The following is an 18,317-nucleotide window of genomic DNA, read 5'->3' on the forward strand; positions in this document are numbered from 1 at the left end:
ATATATATATATATATATAGAGAGAGAGAGAGAGAGGCCAACACTCTAAAAGTTCAAATAAATAGATAATCATATCTGAAGTTAAGTTTAATTAACTTTAACTTTTCATTTGAAATATTCAAATTAATAAATGAACAATAATTAAAAATTCTACATTCTAATAAGTCGGAAGATTTATATAAAAAACAAATCAAGTAGTGAGTAAAAGACAGAGTCAGGTTCCAGACTGCACCGAGTCAAATCAAATTTTGGCAAAATCAAACTGAATTTTGGCCTAGTCAACCAGAGTTTCAAGAGTCATGGCCGAGACAAACCAAGTCACAGCCGAGTCATGCAGAGTTTTGCCCCTACTGAATTGACCCGGTAGGGGGCCGAGTCAAGCTAAGTCAACAAGTTGACTCGCAGAGTTTAAAACACTGAATTAGCCTTTGGCCAAGGTGGCGGTAGTATACCAATTGTGCATAGAGCTATCAGAATTTCCTAGTACATTCTTAGTTTCATTTTTGGTGTGTATGTAGACGTATAGGTTGTTTTGGTAAAGCATAAAGTTAAGATAGAGTTATACCCGCTGGGACTGATGAACCTAAATAGAGAAATGAAGAGTAAATCATAATTGTCACTGGTTCCGAATTCTGCAAATAATTTTCCAGATTTAACCCCATCACAGAGTGCAAGGAGTGACATAAACGCATCGGAACGAACTGACTAATGGATAAAACTAAAGAACCAATGCACGTAGGTCAATGGCGAGAAAAAAAAGGAGTTGGTGGCAGTGCAAACTAATATGGTACATAAAAAATAAACTGTCACTTGATCGAATGCCCATTGAAAGGACAAACACGACAAAGCAAACAAATTTTGGCCTTTACCTGACAAAAGAGCAGAATCCACATGGAAGAGACGAATGGCCAGCGAGTGAAGGGCGCAAACAACGTCATCTACGCGCTTGGACTTGCCGATGGCCAAACCAACATCCGAAACCAATCTCAGAAATGAGGCTTCAGAACTGAACTCTTTCTCCGCCTCCGCCTCCTCCTCCTCCCGAACCTCATAACTGTGTTTCGCCTGGTGCACTTCCATGGAGAGCGTGCTGAACAAGGGGGAGCGGCTTTTTTTCTGAGGGCCAAATTATATCGTCCGGAAGCCTACAGCATCGACATGCTCCGCCGCTCGCCGCCTCACCGGAAGAGAAACAGGGCACACCGGAGAGAGGCGAAAAGGGGCGAGGAGCAACGCGGAGTTTGGACCGGTGTTGCAGCTGTTGCTGTTGCCTGGTGGTTCGCGTCCGAAGTAGCCAGAGAAACCCGCCCCTTCGGTCTTCCTTTTCGAAGAGAGTTGCACAAGGGGCTAAAGCCCACCTGTCGGTTTATAGTTGCACAAACAAAGAGCGCCAACTAGTTATATTATATTATACACATGTACATTGAAAAAATAATAATATAAGTATATTGATTGATTTTCACTTTTTTTATTAACTTGTTTGGCAATTCATAAATATCAGGTCATAGGATTAGTTTTTCAGAACCATCAAATTTTTCTGATATTGAAACATTAACTTCGTGCATGATGTATTGTGAATTGTCAATCATCATAAATCAGTTGACAAGATATGTACATAATATTTATATTTGCTCAATCAAACATATTATGTGCTTTTACTCAGATTACTTATTTCATACAAAGCTATGTACATGTTTCACAATCTATTCAATACGTATATAGGTACATAATATAGATAGAAATATATATCTTGTATTCTCCAGATTGAAAACCGATATATCTTTTAGAAAGAAGCACAGTCGCCTCTCATAATATGTTTTTTCTCCGCTCTATTAATGTGATGTTTGTTATTTTCTTTGTTCTCTTGCTGAAATTGTTGAGATGAAAATTGTGAGCTATTGAGATGCACTAAGGGGGGCAAGCCCGGACCCAGCCAAGAGACATGGACTTAGATCTGAATTGGAGAATCTTCTTGGTCCCGAGACTTTGACGGCTTTGTTGAGTAACGAATGTTGGATGCTTCCTTAATCCATTGCCCTATTTTATAACTGTGAACTCCGTTAGTACTTACTATGGTTTTATGTTTAACTTGCCTTATAGGTAGCTAATGGTTCTCTTGTTAGGGTTGAGAGTGGAAAGAATATTTCATTATTTTTTTCCAAATGAATTCCTTAACATTGAATAAAATTTTGTTGCTTCTTATTTGCTTTTAGCCGTCTGTTTATTCTTTTATGATATATTGTGTGGGTTTGAATGATTTGTTTTTAAACATCAATTGTTTTAATCTATATAAAGGCTGTTAGGTCTCATTTATATTCACATAGATCTGTTTAATGAAAACCCTAATCATTGGTTCCATTTCTTTTCCTTTTACGTTCTTTTTTTGTTCCTTTCAATTATCCAGCTCATGTATTTGCCTCTAATCCTATTTCATTTGGTAATCACTAAAAATAGGATATTGTCTAAAAAATGAACACAAATCACTAATAGTGGTTGTCCTGAAATTCAAGTGTGGAGATTATACAGCTTTATGAAAATATCTTCAAGAAAAATATTAGCATGCTTTGTATGACAATATGTTATGTCGATCTTCCGAAACAAGGTCACACTTTGAATGAGAGTTCATGGAACTCATCTCTTACATTTCTAAGGCCTTAGCAAACTCGTGCTTAAACTTATCAAAACACATCTTAAATAAATTTGCAACATAATCCTCCAAAACATTTCGGCAGCATTTTCCTACTCCACGAATTATAAAATGCCTAAACTAGTCTATGATAACCAACAACGATTAATAAGCTTCTAACTGCACACATATAGTCCATGATGGCGATGCAAAGAACTGAAGTAATGCATCACTGATTGAACATCATAATCATGTACCAAATATCCACATCTAACCATTTTGATTTTCCAAAGTTCTCTCTAGGAAACCCTCCTTCTCCAGCCATAGCCTTGTTGAGTAATGACAACAACTACCTTCAGCACATTCTTGTAATATGAATATTCTCTCTAACCACATTAACAGGTCTGCAATCATGAAGAACAAATAACTCAAATTCTACAAAGGTGACTGTGATCATTAAAAAGGCCCTCTGATATGGAAAAAAGTTTAATAGACTGATGTCGCAAACAATGAATGTACTACTTGCCCTTGCCTATAAAAGAGGTAGAAACCAAACCTTGAATTGAAACTTGAGGGTAGAAGGGCTTGCTGTCACACCTCGACTTTTACACTCAAAAATTCTTTTTGCTTTCAAAATCAGAATGGGGCCATGAATTCATTTGTGCAGAAAGGTGTTCATATGCTGACCTTGACTTTGAAATTTGCTTGTCGCATGACATTTGACTTTGCATTGATATAAATGATCCTTACGTCAAAAATGCTCTTGAAAACAAAACACTGATGTTTAACAAAAACAATACATCAATAGGTCAAAAACTTGATGCACTGGCACGACAATAGGTAGAAACTCCCTAGTATGATGTGAGTTGGGTTATCTAATCAACCTCCTACCCTAGTTTTGTTGAAACCTAAAAAAGGAAACAACAGATGATCAAACTTTCAAAGTATGACGACAAACCCAGGAAATCTCTAAACATCAAGGATAAGGGCTCAAATCTAGAACTGAACATTCAAATGAAACATAATTACTTTCATATAACTATATAGACATGTATTATCGTAAACTATCACTATAGTTCCTCCCATATTCCACAATATGTAGGGAGATCATCAATTGTCATAGACTACACTTTTTTAGTCACATTCGGTTCATTCAAATTCAATTCATTCATATTCTATTTATCTAATTTGTAGTTCTTATGAGTGCAAAACACAAGTGTGTGCATACAGACGGGTGACCTTAAGTCGAGGGACAACTCCTATGATGGCCCAAAACACTACGGATTTGTACATGCTTTAGCAATAGAATAATCCACCAAGGAAGAGTGTATTCTAAGAAGAGTTGCTTGACCTTCCTTATGACACCAATGTGAGAGCCCAATGCTCCAAACAGAATACACAACAAGATGCTGGTGCCTTGCTCCACCTGCGCTCCGAGCATGTGATACCAATTGTGAGGGCGGATAGTCCTAAACATGTTGCCATAATTCACTGGCCTCAACTCAATTAACCTTTCTTACTTTATCAATATAAATGCATTCACTTGATGATTGACTAGAATACAAGGTTGGTTCACTTCCTAAGTGGAACCAGACCCCAAACCACCTTTACAAGAAGGTCTTAAAATTGGTTAGTACTCTTGGCTAGCCAAACCACACTCCAAAAGTACTTGTACTCATTTAGTCTAATCAAACACATCATTTCATAATTGCAATGCAAACAAGATATCATAACAATCAAAATACATACAAAAACTTAGCCAAACCAAGGAGAGTAGTCTCAATTTGTATTGGCTTGGCTCGTAGTTGTCCTGAACAATTATCATAGTAGGATGTTCCCTAATGTACCATCGTGGTCGATGAGGTACTTGACTTGATACCATGCCTAAGTTGTCCTAAGCAATTTTAATTCTAGCATGTTGCTGTCATCAAATGATAATAAAAGATAGTCAACAAATAGTATACATTTATTCATTCGTCAAGAAGCATACCCATGAGCACTCACCATTCTAACAAGAACACATTCACAGGATCCAGCAATCCTAATAGTCCACATTTGAGAATGTATATTTGGTGCCAAGTAGCAATTTGCCTAGACTACCGTCATACCTTACTCGTGTCTCTACAAACACCAACAATTGTTGCGAGCACTAGGTCCTGTCACTCAAGGTCTGCTCGATGCTCCTAATCCATCTACAAAAACTTCAAATAATTAGTTCCCCACATACACTATATCCTAACAATATATTTACATAGGAATTAGCTACAAAGTGCCAAGAGATTGAATATGCCTATATGAACTTTCTTCAAATTTGTTCATACTTACGAGTCGTGACAAACCAACAAGTAAACGCCAAGTTTCCCATTCAGCCCATCAATTGTATTAAGAACACTCACCTTCTAGTCAAGGTTCGAAAGGAATTCTCAAGTGTAATTTTGACTTGACGGTTTACACTATGCCATTAGTAGTTACGAGTTGTCATGTAGCAACATCCACATATACATTTGTGTTCTTTACTTCATGGAGTCCCTTTGCCTAGCTGTCACATGCTTGCAAGAGCCTTCGTAACTCAAAATCATATGATCCACCCTCATTTTGTCAATCGCAAGTACACTCTCATGTTAACCACCATTCACACCATTGACTTGCCAATCCCTAGCAACTACGGAACCGCTCGATTGGGGTTGTAAGGTATAAATCTAGCTCAATTGCACTGCTAGATCAACATCAAATAATTAGATACTCAATCTTGATGACTAACATCATGTTAAGACATCATAACTGCAATTATGTTTCTCCATTAACAATTTGATGGTGACACAACATAAGTATACTATCAAGAGCATATAATCAATCAAATCAACAAGAAATGAGCATTCTATTGCACCCTAATGCATGTTCAAGCCCTAATAAATTGCATGTTCCATCTTCCATCAAACCGTAAATGTAACATGCAAGTCCAATTAAGTTCTCTCCCCACAACCTATGCAGTATTTATATAAAAGATAACACGTATTAAGAATTTGCTAAAACAATCATAAATCTTCCTTAATCTAGTAAAAATTCTTACCATGTATCCTAAACCTTACAATCTTAAGTCTAGCATGCTCGAATAATAATTATCTGTATACCTAGGAAAAACATCAAACAAAACGGGCTCCATTAGGCATTGCTCACTCCACTGACAATGTTCTAGCTGATGTAGACTTTCTTGAAGACCACCTCAAATGCTCTGCAAGCCTCCAAACACCAATGATAATCAACTACCTTCGCCTCCAACTTTTCATATCCCCTGAAAAAAGGGGAAAGCATATTGACCAAGCTGCCAACCCCAAAACAACACTAAAGATCATATGTGTATGTGTGTGTGTGTGAGAGAGAGAGCAAGAGAGAGAGAGAGAGAGAGATAAACATGAAAGAGTTTGGGAGGACTCAAGAGAAAGGAGCAAGAGCAAGAATGGGACGGTGAGGGCGAGTAAGAGAGTGCTCAAAAGAGAGTGTGGGAAAGAATGTGGTTGAGAGGGGAAAACATGGGAGAGATGGTGAGAGAGTTAAGAGCGATGGAGAGAGTGAGCAAAGGCACAAGAGAAGGTCAAAGAGGGAGGGGGTGGTTTAGGGCGAGAAAGAGAGAGCATACAGGAGGCAGGGGAAGATTGAGAATGAGAGGGAGCATAGAGTGAGGGAAAAACCAGATGAGAGAGTGGGAGTTTGGGCGAGAGAGAAAGAGAACAGTAGCGAGCGGAAGAGACTCAACCCGAGAGAGTGGAAATGAAGGAGAGCCAGAGGGAGAAAGTGGGAGAGAGAGATAGAAGCTATTAGGGTAAAAAAGGGAGAATGAGAGAGAGAGAGAGAGAGAGAGAGAGAGAAGAGGGGAGTGCTTACTGGCTCCTCCGCACCTCTTTCTTCTTCTTCCTCAACCTTGCTTCTCCTTCCCCTTCCTCAACTTCATTCTTCTTCCTCACTTCTGCCTCCTCTTTCCCTTGTTTTCTTCTTCTTCCTCCACTCGACCTGAGAAGACAAGAGGAAACCCGTACATCCTATTTAGATGGAGCGAAAGAGAGGAAAAGGGAATGATTGGATAATCAATCCTTTTTTTGATTGATTTAATTAAAAATACATGAAGGAAATGAAAGTAAGAATTTTGTTTGGTTGCAAAAGAGAGGGAAATGAAAGGGAGGGAATGGAAATGATGCTCTATTGTAAATCTAATCCTTCCAAAATTGGAGGGATTGGAAAGAAAAAAAAAGTCTTATCATTTTCTACTGTGTATACCCTTGACCTTGTACAACTCTTTCTCTCCCTCACCGCCGCTGGTCAAGACTCTGACAGGCGCCAAGTATCACTCTCTCCCTTCCCGCCACTGCTCTAGACTTGGACGGTAATCTTCTCCGTTCAGACCATACTGACTATCACTAGATTCACCATTGCCGCTGTTGGACAGTGGGTTGCGATTGTTCATTATGTTCCCTATACACCTCTAGAATTGATAGGGGTATTATTATCAAGTAATATAAATTTTATTATTTCTTTTCCTTTATGTAGTCCAAACAAACATGATTTTAGCAGTTCTTTCCTTTCTATCCAAGCAAACTTTATAATCACCTCTTTTTTTTCCTTTCCTTTCATTTTCCTTCCTTTCACATTCTATTTCCCTCTCTTTCCTTCACTTTCCTTTCCTTTCCACCCCTCCCTTTCCTTCCCTTTCCCTCCATCCAAACAAAGCGTTAGTCATCGGGTTACCCTCAGCCCACACGATAGCTTCTGGTTGGATCAAGATCCAGATTCATCCAAAGCTCCCTATGCCAAAGTAGCAAGTGTTACACTTGTACTATTTTGTATTTCTCTTCTCTGTTTCCATTCTGATTTTGGGTGAGTATGAAGCTACTCTGACTATCTAAATGAAGATCGAAAAATGTCCCTTCCCCTCATCCTCCCAAGGTTCAAACGACTCTATAGTGTGGAAAATGAAAATTATTCATTCCCAACAAAGTAAAACATAAAAGATAAAAAAGGAATAAATTCCTTTTAACAAAAAACAGTTACATTATTACAAATGACAAAGAAAAGAGAACCCAAGATTGGACAATTAGCATGTGCTAGATGAAATTGTAGTGTATGTGCCCTGTTGAGCCTGAAAGTCAAAAGTGCTACAATACATAATAGTGTCTGCCACACTGCTACATTGACAACTATACTTTGCTACAGTACTTGCTACAACAATCTTGTCTTTTGTTTTTACAAAAGTAGAAACCTTTCGATGTTTTCACTGCTTGCTTTTGACACATGTAAGATTTCTTTTATTTTTTTCCTTTGGTTACATATGGCATTTCTTTATTTCACAAAGCTTGTCGGTAACATATGACAATCTTCTTTTTGAATGACTGGCCTCATGGTGTAACCTAAAGTTTATCCTATGGGGTATTCAAAGAGTAAACTTTTGTATTGAAAAATTTACAAACGTAAAAACTCATATTTTATCTAGAGTTTTGTTTTTTATTAGATTTTGAAGCGATAATCTATAGTGCAAACCATATTTGACTTGGTGGATTTTACCAAGAAGAAGTTTGTCATGTGCCTCCTCAAATGGATGATATTTGAATTTTATATGAGAAGTATTGTACTTTTAAGAAGTTTAACAAAAACTTACATTGGTCAATTTTTACGGGTACTGACAAAATATTAAGCTATAGGTTTAAGGTCTCAAAAGCTTTGTCCCTACTTTTCTAATTGTCCATGACATTGTTTATGTTGGCCATAACTTCTTTATCATGCTCATATTCATCATCGTCACTATCTTCAACAGAATTGCTCAAATTCGTTGAGTATCACTTGATCTATGCTAGTAAGTCTTTTTTCTTTATATTGGCAACTACTATATCTGCAAATAGCTTCTGTTGTTTTTGATGCAAATTTATCAGATTTTCTTTTTAATGTGGCTCCTCATCCTTTTAACATCCATCGGTTTCTATTATTAAATAGTCTAAGTATAAGGGGAGATATATTTCCAGTAGATGTTTTATTGTTTTCTTAATTTTTTCTATTTGCTCTATATCTTCTATGCTAAGATTTTTAGCTCTTGTTTGACCTAGTTTACTACATAAGGGTCATACCATTTTTCCTAAGTCTTTAAAAAATGGTCTAGCATAATTTACTAATATTAGAAATCACTGTGAACTTTTAGTGTCATGGATTTCAAATTCTGATGTTTTCCTGGCTATGTGAAGTTGCAATTTTATCTTACCATCATCAAACTACACCAAGATATTTCTATATTTTTATGAAAGACTTGTGCTTTTTTGTTGTTAATTATAATTACATGTCTTAAGAATAAGCCTAAAACTATCTTTAGATGTACTATATGTTCTAATTTTCTTTTACTATGCAGTAGTATATCATCTATGTAAACACACACAAATTTTATATATTTTTCAAATACTAAATCCATTTTTCATTAAATATAGCAGAAACATTTTTCAAACCAAATGGGCATAACCAGCTATTTAAAACTTTCTAAGTGGCAAGTAAAAGCAATCCGGTGAGTAGTATCTTCATGCATTTTTATTTGCTAAAATTCAGGCTTACAATCAAATTTATTGAATATGTTATTATGTTGTCATTTATTAATTCAGTCATGCATGAGATATCATATGAGTCATCTATAGTGTCATCATTAAATCTTCTATAGTTTATTCCATTATTATCTTATCCTAACTAGTTTATTATGTTTATTTACGATAAAATCTAGACTTTTATGAGGACTTATGCTTTTTTGTATGACTCCTAGTTTTAAAAGGTCATTTACATGCCTTTCAAAATCTTTGATGTTATCATTTGTTGTACCTATCTTTTTATTAGAAATAAAATTTTTTGGATCTTTTATCTCTAGTTTACATTTTACTTTATTTCGATCCCAGTGTTTCATTGGTAACCCTCCTATAATTTATTCTTTTGCAAGTATTTAAATTCGATCGTCTATTTTTGTGCAACCTATTTCTAATTTATTGTATATCTTTTGTACACTGATCAAACTATTTTCTAGGCTAATTTCGAGGTCTTTCTTATGCTTGGTAGCTTAATTCTACTATTTCTTTGCAAGCTCCAAGGATCTTACATTGACAATCTTTTGGCGTATTCCTAATCTGTTTACACTCTTATACTGTGACTTTGCAAAATTTGCTAACATTTTCACAGAAGTGTTTTTGAATCTAGATCTCCTTGATATATGTGTTTGTCTAGTCGCTTTTCTAGTCCCTTTTCTAGATAAGTGAGGATGGTTCATCATTGTGTGGCAAATCTTTCCTATGCCTATCATCAAAGTTTGATTACCAAGGTACATGGTTCGTATGGAGGAAATAAACGCTGATTTAGTAATGACACATCTAGAGGTGTTCTCTAATATAAAGTTCAATTCTATAATACAATTAGTACTATCATGTAACTGGATAAGTCAAACAAACATTTTAGTTCAAAAAACAATGGAAGCTATTTGCATATATAGTAGCAGCCAATATATAGAAAAAGGACTTACTAGTAGTAACCTTCAGAAGATCTTAGCAATTATATATGGATTGAGCATTTTTTTATTATTTCTACTTAATAGAAAAGAAATTTCGGTGAGGACTGACCGTGATGGTATAGTAAAATTTTATGAAAATAAAAACGCTAAAAGTAGAATTAGTCATTGAAGATGGATGGCTTTCAAAGGCAGCTTAATAAAACAAAATTATAGAGTAAAATTTGAGCACATTAAGGGAGAAGATACAAAGTATGCCTTTAAAAGATGACTAGAGACAATCACTTGTAGATCAGAAATTAGAAGGTTAAATAGCATAATAGGATATTTAGAACATTCTAGAGGTTGCAGGACAAGTCAATGATAGTTTATTAGATTTTGTATTAAGTACACAAGAAATGATTATTGCTATGAAACGACAAGTCAGTGATAGTTTATTAGATTTTGTATTAAGCACACAAGAAATGGTTACTGCTATGAAACAACTTAGAGCTTACGCTCCATTAGAATCAGACTCCTCAGTTGATTAAAGTTAAGATGAGTAGAGGTGTGGTCTCATTACTATGAGAGCAATGATCTAAAGACTTTCCATTAGGGAAAGAAAACATCATATAGGATAATTTTATGTTTATTTATAAGTAGCATTGTTTTACTTAACGCAATTTACTTTGTATGAATTATGGCCTCTCCAAGATAGACACACTTGCTAGACCGAGATCTCAGATTACATGTATTTCATTTCCATTCAAACTTAATCTTTTAAACACCCCTAGCCTTGTGCTAGATTTAAATGATCACATTTTATTAGACAACCTCTCACAAAATAAGAGAAATCCTACTTTTATCAAAATCCTACTTTTATCAGAATAGACAGATCCAATCTAAACCTCTCCCAAACATCTCTACAAAACGAGTTTCTCTCATACCATAGAGTCTCGATGTCTATCTTATCCTTGAAAGGAACCTCAAAGCAACATAGGCCAAAATTGCTTGAAAAAAAAAAGAACAAATAGAGATGAAAGAAAAAACAGAGAAATTCGAAGAAGTTAAAGTTCTAAAGGAATATCTAGAAGATGTGAAGAAGCTATGAGAAAAGAGAGAAACTTTTCCCCCACAACATACAATTAACAACAAAAAGACACAATTCTTTTGTAAAAATATAGAATATCTAGGTGTAGCAATTGGTGACAGTAAGATAAATTGCAATTTCATATATCCATGAAAGCATTGGAATCTGAAATCCTTGTCAAGATTAGTATAATATGTTATACCATTTACTAAATACTTGGGAAAAATGGTAAGACCCTTATACAGTAAACTAGGCCAAACAAGAGTTAAAAATTTTAACATAGAAGATATGAAGCAAATAGAGAAAAGTAAGGAAACAATAAAACATATAGCTGAAATGTATCTCCCTTAGGCTCGGACTATTTAATAGTAGAAAGATATGGATGTTTAAAAGGGCGAGGAGCTATATTAAAAAGAAAGCATGATAAATATGCAAAAAAAACAACAAATATAGTAACAGCCAATATAAAGAAAAATGACTTACTAGTAATATAGATCAAGAGATCTGAATTGAACAGTTTTCGATTATTTTTACTTAATAGAAAAGAAATTTTCGTTACGAGACTGTGATGCTATAGATCGTGCATAGTCGTAACAAATTGTCCAACCTTGCAGTTAAATGGTGGGGGTTCACTATCAGGGTGAATAAAATAACCATCAGGGTAAATATAATAACGTGATATTTTGCGTCGCTTTGAGAGGGATGCCAGGATACGAGGTGGCGCTCCTCCACAGAGTCCTCCATGGCTGCTGCTGCTGCTGCTGCTGCTTCTCGTCCGTGTCCTCCGCCTCTCCTCTTCTTCTCTCTGAACCGAGCAAAACTAACCTTTCCTCGTCCCTCCACTTCCTTCACTTGTAAACCTTCTCCTCCTCCTCTCCTTCTTCCCGTCTTCTGCGGTCCTCGAGACTCGAACCGCGGCCCGCTCCTTCGAGGTAGAACGCTCACTACCGAAGCAATTCTCGCGGTTCAGTTGCTGAAACGATGGACCGCCCGCTCCGCCGCGGACGACGGGGATTCTAGGACGAAGACGCTTGTTGACGACGCCGTCGTGAAGAAAACCCTTTCCCGGCTGGCTAAACCTGACCTAATCGCGGCGCTTAATGAGCTCCAGCGACAGGACCAGTGGTTGCTCGCCCTCAAAGTAAGGTATTCCAGGGAAACTCAAATTGCAATGTTCTTTTTGGATTGTTCGTTTTCGAACCGGGACGGTGGTTAACTGAAACTCTAATGGCGGTCGTTTCTTCCTTCTTTCTGAAGGTTTTTGAGGTCGTTCGGGGGGAGTTTTGGTACAAGCCGGATTATTCGCTGTACGCTGAGATGGTGAAGACGCTGGCGAGGAATGGACGGACGGGCGAGATTGAAAGCATTGTATCGGTCTTGGTGGGCGAGCAACTTGTAGAGGATTTGCGGGGACTCACGAAGCTTATTCGTGCATTGATAGGTGCTCGGATGGGGAAGTGTGCGTTCGCTGTTTACGGGGCGATGCGGAGTGCAGCGTTCGTCCCCGATGATCACCTCTTTGGAGTTCTAGTGAAGGGGTTAAGGAGGTTGGGAGAAGCAGATTCCGCTGCTTTGGTTGCGAAGGACTACGAAACTATTGAAAACGAGCAATTTGAGAAGGCAAACAGGAAATGAAGATCTTGCTTATTCTTTCTCCAGGTGCTCTATGGTGGTTCCGGGAAATTACGAGAAGCGGTTTGAACTGCAAATTACGGAGGTATGGGGAATTAATAACGTATTTTTTTTTTCAGATGTTGTCAGATGCTTTATTTCTTTTCAGTGGAATTGTGGCTTTTTAGTAGTTGGCTTTCTTGGCAGCCGTTCTTGTGTGAATCTAAGTGCTCATTTAGATGGTTTCATTAAGCATTTCCATTTAAACATGATATCTGGACTTTTTGTTGGTATAATAATGAAACACAAGATATCGAACTTAACCCTGCTGCTTGGAATGGATGAAACATGGAGGATCTATCGCACCATTATGAAAAACCAAGAAATAAGTTAAAGAATTGAATTCCATAAAACGACACATCCACTTCAACGTACATGGACCTATGCTTCACAAATAATTAATTTGAAATTTTAAAGTTATAATACTTTTTACTTCTTTTTTGTTTTGATGCTTAAATAATCTTATAATTCTGAGTTATGAATTTAGCTTTAAAATATAAATGATGGCCTGTTAATCTCAAAACCTATAACATCAAAATAATACATGGAGAACACGAATACCTGGATATGTTCAACATCTGAGGGACAAATTTAAATAAAAAGAAAAGAAAAGAAGGGGACATTTCCATCCTCCATGACAAAAAATGGAAAGAAAGATAAGCCCTTTGAGGCTATGTTGTTAAGGCCTCACGTAGGTGTGGATTAAGCCTGAGTGCGCAGTCGTCGCCTAAGTCCACCACTAAGGCGGTGGGATATGTGCGCCTAGTTCATGAGAAAGTGAAACGCCACCTTCCCTTTCAATTAAAGTTTCTTAATTGAGTATATATTGTTAGTCACTGAGTCTGTTATATATTATTGGGATACCTCATACCTGTTATACGTATACACTAATATGGTTATGTTACAACTTATATCATATAGCTATATGTATTGTTAATTTGTTATACCTGTTATAAACTTATATGTATATACTATTATGTTAAATTGTATTGTAAAATTTGTTATTCCCTTTATATGTATAATAACTAGTATATGTATATACTGTTATGTACAGCCTGTTATACCTGTTATATAGTATTGCATCAATCTATTATATGTATATAGTATATACTGTTGGCCTGACAAGTGACATATAATATGTAGTATTGTGATACCTGTTATATGTATACATTAGTATGGTTATGTACGTGTATGTATTGTTTTGTTGCGTACTTCTATGTATACTATTATGTACTATTAGTCTTTTTTATTACATTATGTCTTTCGTTAAGTACGGATGGTTTAAAGCCTTCTTGCCGATTTACATTCCTTCTTCTAGAGTTTAGTTTTTTTTTTGGGTTTCTTGTATTAGATTAATTTAATGAGTAATGTTAAACTTCTATTGATTTTGCATATTTCATGAAGTCAACAATTAATTTTTGATTGTTTAAGTTGATTATGTTTGTTATATTATTACTCTTCACATTTCAAATATTAGTAATAGTTAATCAAAATAACTTGACGTATTAACATAACTAAAACAAATTAAAAATATTGGTCACTTTTTTGCCTAGGCTTGACTAGGCCCTAGGTGCATGCTGCCTAGGTGCTTTGACAACATAGCTTTGAGGTGCCATCGCCAGTAAATACATTTACTGTGTAGTGGCTACACAATAGATCAGCAGTCCGATCTTTTAAGATTGGGTGGCTGTTCAAAGAGCAACAGATATGGCATTGAGACGCCCTGCCACCATGCAAAGGGGAGAGGACAGCCTCCCTTCTGCAAAAAAAATTTACCCAACGACAAATTGTTTTTGCAGAGTGGAAGCCGTTGCTGCCCATAGATGCCACTGGGCTCCGCGGAGCGTCGGCCTCCACTGACGCTCCGTGGGGCCATCCCTGGCGGCGACGGCCTTCCCCCAATGTAAAAGAAGGGGGCAACGGTTGCCGCCCCTGCCTACAAAAAAAATTTGCTTGAAGAGCAAATTTTTTAGCCGGCGACGCCTCGGCCAGTCATCCATGCCGCCGTTGGGTAAAACAATTTGCTATTCAGGGTAGTTTATCAATTCAAAATTACAAAAGATATTAAAAAATTGAATAGAAATATATTCTTTTACATTTTTGTTATATATTTTTATCCCTAGGACTTTTGGGGAAAATTGCCATTCATATAACTCATATGCATGTATCCAGACTCTGTATGAGTATCTATGCTACATAGAGCATATCTTTCTGTAAGTCAAATTAGGTTAGTTTCTTCTCTTATTTTTCAATGAGCTCATATGGACACCCAACGAACTTGAGCCTTTTCCTCTACCTCTTTTGGTTGTTACTCAGCAGCCTTAATGAGCAGCAGTAAATGGACCACTATCTCCTGTGCCGATGAAAGGCTGCTGGGAGATAGGCTTCTTCCTTTATTAAAGAAAGAATGCTATGTACAGGGGAAAAGAAAAACTTACAAGATGCTTAGCATCCAAAACAGTCAAGAAACATATCCTGGCTCACAAAACTCTGTTGCCCTTACCATAAAAAACATCCACAAAAACCCCCGACACTCTCTCCTGCCTTACAGGGAAAAGAAAACCAAAATTGGTTGCTAACCATGTCCATTCCATCCATCTTGTGCACCTATTAGTGCAACGTGTCTGCCAGCTTCAACGGAAGGTAGCTTGAAGGAGAAGGAAATACGAGAGACGCCTTCCAAAATAAATCTATCCCTATCTGACCAATGCCTGCAACCTTTTAGGCATCCTATCATATGCCAACCTGTGACTTGGTGAGAACAACAATCGCTTTTGTTGTAACTATTCCCTCTCGTTGTCTCTCTCTCTCACTCACATGTTACTAAAAAAGTGGGTTAATCTTTTTTCCAGTCATCAGCACAAGAACGGTGTTTCTTCACCTCTCTCTCTCTCTCTATATATATATATATATATATATATATATATATTGTGAATGGCACCAGAAAAGAGATACTTTATGTTCTTTTTCTGTTCAACCATGAATTTTGGTCCCTTAGATACTATCTGTCCTTTTCTTAATATTCTTATTAATTAATCTAGCTTAAAGCTGGTTATTTGGGTATTTGCAAATTTGGTTTGAGTATTTTTAGTGCATTGAGATTTTGAAATATCTAGGTATACGTTTATTTGTTTGGTTCTAAAGTTTGATATTAATAGGCATTATTTAGTTGAGCTTGTGACAAAAAAACAGATGGTAGTGCCATAGATCAGAAAAAGCCACAGGTTAGTAGGCATCCATTCTAGTAAATTGGTAATTCCTGTTTATTTCTTGGGATAAGAAATTTGCATTCACATTCTAATAGTTTAGAAGATTGGTATAATCACAATATATTAACAAAGGCATCTATGTACAACGAGAAGTATCAACTAGAGTTCATGATAAATCTCAATTTACCCTCTGGCTCTCTGTTTCTGTGCGTTAAGTAGGACCATTATTTTTGTCAATTGAAATTGCTTTTTTGTTTCTCCTTGTCAGAAAAAAACTATATATATCTATATGAGCATCCAAGTACTAAATCTGACCTGTGAAAATTCATGAAAATCACCTAAACATTGGGAAAATGACAGAAGATGAAGGAAACTGAGGAGTGTTAGCCTAGAAATTGGTCAAATGATTGTAAGCCTCTTTTTCCTGGCTGGGCTTCAAGTTCTTGGAGCAAGTTGCACGAATGGAGGCTATTAGTTGTAATGTAGCACAATACAATCATGCCACTGTTACAACCTGAAAATCCTTTTGAAATATTTAGGGCTGTATAGGATACAAGAAGTTACTTGGACGATATTGTCTTTTACATAAATGTACTTTTGTGACATGGCTTACAACATATAAATAGTTATTGTGGCAAAACAGTGACAAGGAGACATAGACTTTACATAAAGAAAAGGAGAGTAAAAAGAAGCGCCTAGACATTGTGGTAATAGAGCAAAGTTTGTTGGAACGGAGGTGTACATAAGGTCTATACAGGCCATAGCAATTCCTCTGTTTGCAGAGGTCATTACTTCCAAATGACCATTCAAAGAAGCATCTCTAGAATGTTATTGATTTGTTTAAACATGGGTGTGTTTTCCAAATGTCTGTTGGTGATGGTTCATATTTTAGTGAGGTTTTATTGGGCTTTTGAGGGGCTTAGTCTTATCATTCTTGCTTGTTTATGAATTTTTTAGTTGTTCTCCCCTTCCACTGTCTCATAGAGCTTGTGCATTCAATAGATAATGAGTCCAATTTATGTTCTCAATTTCTTGTCTTATTGTGCTGAAGGGGGCCATGTTTCCTGCATTATACCTAGATATTGGATACTGTTCTTTTAGATACTAATCCTTTTTGAGAATGGACAAGCACTTTTCACTTGATACTGATAGGCAGCAAATTCCTATACAAAAAAATTAGTTGCTACCTATCTATGTTCATTCATGTGCACTCATTTCTGTTCTTACCTGCAGAGAAGTGCTGCAGCTGACTTCAACTGATGCACCTGAGTGGACACATCCTTAGAAGGAACCTTAATGTCCCACTCTGCAGGATGAGTCAATCAGAGACCAATAGCAGCATTTTATGTGGAATGAGTATGTATTATACACATGTTCCTGTTTTTCTGCATGTGTCAAGATTCCGAGGTCATTTTTGGTTTTCTAAAGGATTTCATTCTTTGATGACATGAGTCTACTACATGTCGATGATGTTTTCTCTGCACATCCATAAATTGTAAAGGCTTTACCTATGGTGACGGTAGCTTCAGCAATATGTCCCCAAGAACCATTGGCACTTGAGACTGTCCCTTTTCTCTCTCTTTTCTCTCTGGTGCTTTTTCTGCATTGAGGCACCAACTGTCCTTTTTATTTCACATCCTGGAAATAACTCATTTTTCTCTCTTGTGGCTGTTGGTTGATGGCTTTCCGTTGCTGTTTTCAAAACTGAAAACCAATATGTGCAGTTGAGTGTATCTTGCTGTTTGTGGGCCGAAAGTATTTTTGTAACTAAGGTAGAGACATCATGAAATTTGTTGGTACATATTTTGTTGGTTGGTTGTACCTCATACTTCTCGATCCGCTCAATTAGGTTTCGTTGATAGTGGGTTGACAAATGTTTTTGAGGAGTGTGAAGGAATTTTGGTCTTTCAAATCCATCCGACACTGAAGAAGCCAGTGAATTGCGGCCTCTTGTGGACAGAGTACTTGGCTTTGTAATGGTAGTGCCTTTGTTTCACTATGCTTTGATCAAATCATCTTTTTAATTGGTTGAATCCCTTAATTGAATGAGATTATGTTTTTTGTGAACCACTTAACATTTGACGAAAGCTTTTTCTTTGGCCAGTTCAAAAATCTGATTCAGCTGATTACATTCCTCATCTAATGATTTTTTTTTTTTTTATAGTTTTAACAAGAACAAATGAAAAACATATTGATAGCATGGTTATCTCAACTTGCTCTTTGGACCAG

General features: G+C 36.6%; 2 protein-coding genes across 4 annotated transcripts in view; one reads left to right on the top strand and one right to left on the bottom strand.

The window, feature by feature from the left end:
• The window catches only part of LOC116254240 (uncharacterized), a 53,006-nt gene extending 51,660 nt beyond the window's left edge, over positions 1-1,346 (bottom strand). For all 3 annotated transcript variants that reach the window (XM_031629476.2, XM_050077787.1, XM_031629475.2), the window contains exon 1: positions 870-1,346. In XM_031629476.2, the coding sequence (XP_031485336.1) occupies positions 870-1,080 (211 nt within the window). In that variant the 5' untranslated portion in view covers positions 1,081-1,346. The remainder of the gene's footprint in view (positions 1-869) is intronic.
• A 10,555-nt stretch (positions 1,347-11,901) lies between these two features.
• Positions 11,902-17,751, top strand: LOC116254061 (protein THYLAKOID ASSEMBLY 8, chloroplastic-like). The gene is made up of 3 exons (XM_031629125.2): positions 11,902-12,349; positions 12,466-12,925; positions 17,322-17,751. Exons 1-2 carry the CDS (start codon positions 11,951-11,953, stop codon positions 12,841-12,843), a joined length of 777 nt encoding a protein of 258 aa, XP_031484985.1. The 5' UTR covers positions 11,902-11,950; the 3' UTR covers positions 12,844-12,925; positions 17,322-17,751.
• Positions 17,752-18,317: the final 566 nt, after the last annotated feature.

Source organism: Nymphaea colorata, chromosome 5, assembly GCF_008831285.2.
Source record: "Nymphaea colorata isolate Beijing-Zhang1983 chromosome 5, ASM883128v2, whole genome shotgun sequence".
Taxonomy (NCBI): Eukaryota; Viridiplantae; Streptophyta; class Magnoliopsida; order Nymphaeales; family Nymphaeaceae; genus Nymphaea; species Nymphaea colorata.